This window comes from Terrapene carolina, unplaced genomic scaffold (genome assembly GCF_002925995.2).
Source record: "Terrapene carolina triunguis isolate 2854851 unplaced genomic scaffold, T_m_triunguis-2.0 Scaffold12927, whole genome shotgun sequence".
NCBI lineage: Eukaryota > Metazoa > Chordata > Testudines > Emydidae > Terrapene > Terrapene triunguis.
Genome location: NW_020677278.1, coordinates 1,404 through 4,500, shown reverse-complemented (window position 1 = coordinate 4,500; position 3,097 = coordinate 1,404). Strand labels below are relative to the sequence as shown.

General features: G+C 40.8%; 1 protein-coding gene across 1 annotated transcript; it reads left to right on the top strand.

Annotated features, from left to right (window-relative positions):
• The first annotated feature begins 1,950 nt into the window (after positions 1-1,950).
• LOC113408409 (olfactory receptor 5V1-like) lies at positions 1,951-2,889 on the top strand. The gene has a single exon (XM_026661634.1). It carries the CDS (start codon positions 1,951-1,953, stop codon positions 2,887-2,889), a length of 939 nt encoding a protein of 312 aa, XP_026517419.1.
• Positions 2,890-3,097: the final 208 nt, after the last annotated feature.

Genomic DNA, 3,097 nt, shown 5'->3' with positions numbered 1-3,097 from the left:
GCAAATGAAAAAAGGTTGAAAACCACTGGCCTACAAAAATTACAAAATGTAATAGAATTCTTATAGAATGAGCCAAATTTCCCTTTGCACACAATCCGCCTGTGTTAACATTCAGATTCTAGAACAAGGTCCACCTCTTCACTTAGGTATTTGTCTCATGAGTTGATAATGAAAGAGAGGTTATTTTTTGTCTGAGATTATATGGGGACAAATATAGATTGGACATTGGAGAGAACATTGGCTTCATTCCCATTCCCCATGAAAACCGATGTCAAAATAACCACTGACTTCCATGGGGGCAGGATAGATTCTCTACTATTTATAAAGACTGATATTCAGACGTGCAGAATGATGAATCAAAAGTCCCATTGAGTTGCACTTTAAATGACTTAGGAACAAAAGTCCCATTAGTTTTGTCGGAGAAAAGCACAGTTCTCACTTTTTGTTTGGGTACAGCAAGTCAGATGCTTTACTTTCTCTCTATCAATTGCATAGAGGGAGAGAGCATTTATACCTTTTGTTACAGACAATAATGAGCAACAGCTGCATTTTGTTTATACATAGGTCATTCTGATATCTTGTTTTGCTCACTAATGTAGACTCTTAGTCTACATTCCATATTATCTACACATTATCTACACAAGGTCACAACAACTTCTCACACAGTTCTTTCCCACTCGCCTCACACATTCCTTGCTTCTACAAATCTTGCGTTATTAGGGTTACAGTTAGCCTAACTCTTGCTAACGAACTGTCATGCATTGCATCCCCTTCCTGTCAGTTCTTTCTCTGCTTCCACAGTTTTCTACCAGGTCCCCCTTTTCAAAATTCTGTCACTGTGCTGAGGGAATGTTTGCTTGTAACATTCATTTCTTCTTCTAGAAAAATCCAAATGATTTTAATAGGTAAGAATGTAATTATATACTACAGATATTAAATTGTGTTTTCAACTAGATTTTTTTATACATTTGGCCACATGCCAAGCTATTGTAAATCAGCCATAGTCTCATTGGAGGCAATCTGCCAGTTCCCATGCTGGTGTATCACATTTGTAGCTCTGTTGAAGTCATAAGGCCGGATTAAAGAAACATTAGGACAGAGAGAGAGAGAGAGAGACTATATAGCCTGGTGGTTAGAGACTTATCCTGGATGCAGAAGACCAAATACCCAGTAACCCTGCTGTGCTTCCTCTCTAATATTTGAGCTACATTGGATCAGCTTCAAGAGGAGAGATTTAGGGAGCCCCACATCAGCCTGTCTGCTAGTCCCAGCTGAGCAGAGTTTTTGTTAACACCAGTGGGGCCAGATTCTGCGATTTAGGAATCTAAAGTGGCAGTTAGGTGCCCAAATCCAGCCCGTGTTGTCTACTTAAAACACACAAAATCCATCCAGCATCTCTGTTTCTCTCTGACTGAATTTAGTATATTTCAAATAGACATTGCACAGCCTGAAATAAGGCTCTCTTTACATTCATGCTACTGATCAGATTAACTTCACATGCTAGAACACTCACCGCAGATGCAGAAGACCAAGTATCCAGTAACCCTGCACTGCCTCTTTTTTTGATTTATCCACAGAGGAACAACTTCAAGAGGAGAAACTGAGGGAGCCCCACATCAGACTATCCCTTAGTCAGAGCTGAGCAGGGTATTTGTGAATACCAGTAGGACCTGATTCTGGGATTTAGGCATCTAAAGTGGCAGGTGCCCAAGGCCTTTTGTGTAGCCAGCCTAATTTGTCTATTTAAAAGACACAAATACGATCTGACATCTCTCTCTCTCTCTAAATTTAGTCTAGTTAAAACACGTATTTTACAGAATGGAATAGGACGCTCTTTACATTCATCCTATGGAACAGATGATCTCCACATACTCTTTCAGTTTATTTTTATGATAAGTGTTAATTTCATTTGTTTTCGCTTGTCTTCCAGGTCACAGTTTTCCTGAATAAATGTCAAAGAACAATCAAACCACAGTTACTGAATTTATTCTCCTGGGACTTTCCAGTAACCCACATATGCAGATTTTCCTCTTCTCAGTGTTTTTAGTTATTTACCTAATCACTCTGGGTGGTAACATAGTGATCATGGTGGTGATAAGAGCAGAGTCTCACCTTAACACCCCTATGTACTTCTTCCTCTTCCATTTATCCTTTATTGATATCTGCTATTCCTCAGTCACGGTGCCTAACACACTAAAGAACTTCCTAGCAGTGCACAAAATTATTTCTGTCAATGACTGCATTTTCCAGATGTTCTTCATCCTCCTCTCAGGTGGTGCTGAAATTCTCATTCTCTCAGCCATGGCTTATGACCGCTACGCTGCCATCTGTGATCCATTGCGTTACATGGAGAGAATGAGCAAAGGGATCTGTGTTCAGCTGGTGAGCGGTGCATGGGCAATAAGTTTCTTCCATGCCCTGCTTAACACTGTTTTTACCTTCAAGTTACATTTCTGTGGGTCCAATCAAATCAGCCATTTCATCTGTGAGCTCCCTCCTCTGTTACAGCTGTCCTGCACTGTGACCCTCACCAATCAAGTGGTGCTTCTTACTTCTGCTGTCATACTTGGATCAAGCTCCTTTCTCCTTACCCTGATCTCCTACATTCACATCATCTCTATCATCCTAAGGACATGCTCTGCGGAGGGCAGGCGTAAAGCCTTCTCCACGTGCAGCTCCCACCTGATTGTGGTTGTCTTATTCTACCTGACAGGTTTTCTCCAGTACACAAAATCCAGCTTGGTCTCCTCTGTCATGCTGGATGAAATGTTCTCCATCCAGTACAGCGTCTTGACCTCCATCTTAAACCCCATCATCTACAGCCTGAAAAACAAGGAGGTGAAAACGGCTGTAGGGAAAATGTTGAGGAAATTGAAGTTTCTCAAGTAATGTTGATGATCTTAAATAAATGAAATTACATATTTTTACATCAGATCATAGAACTGTGCATAACTTGTTTTTGAGACATTCTCAGCTCAGGTAACTGATGGACATGTTGGGACAAAACTTCAGTTGGTCTAAATCAGTGTAGTGCCATTGAAGTCAGTGGGCCAGATTCCCAGTTGTACAAGAGTCACTGGAGCATGGGGAACTGGAC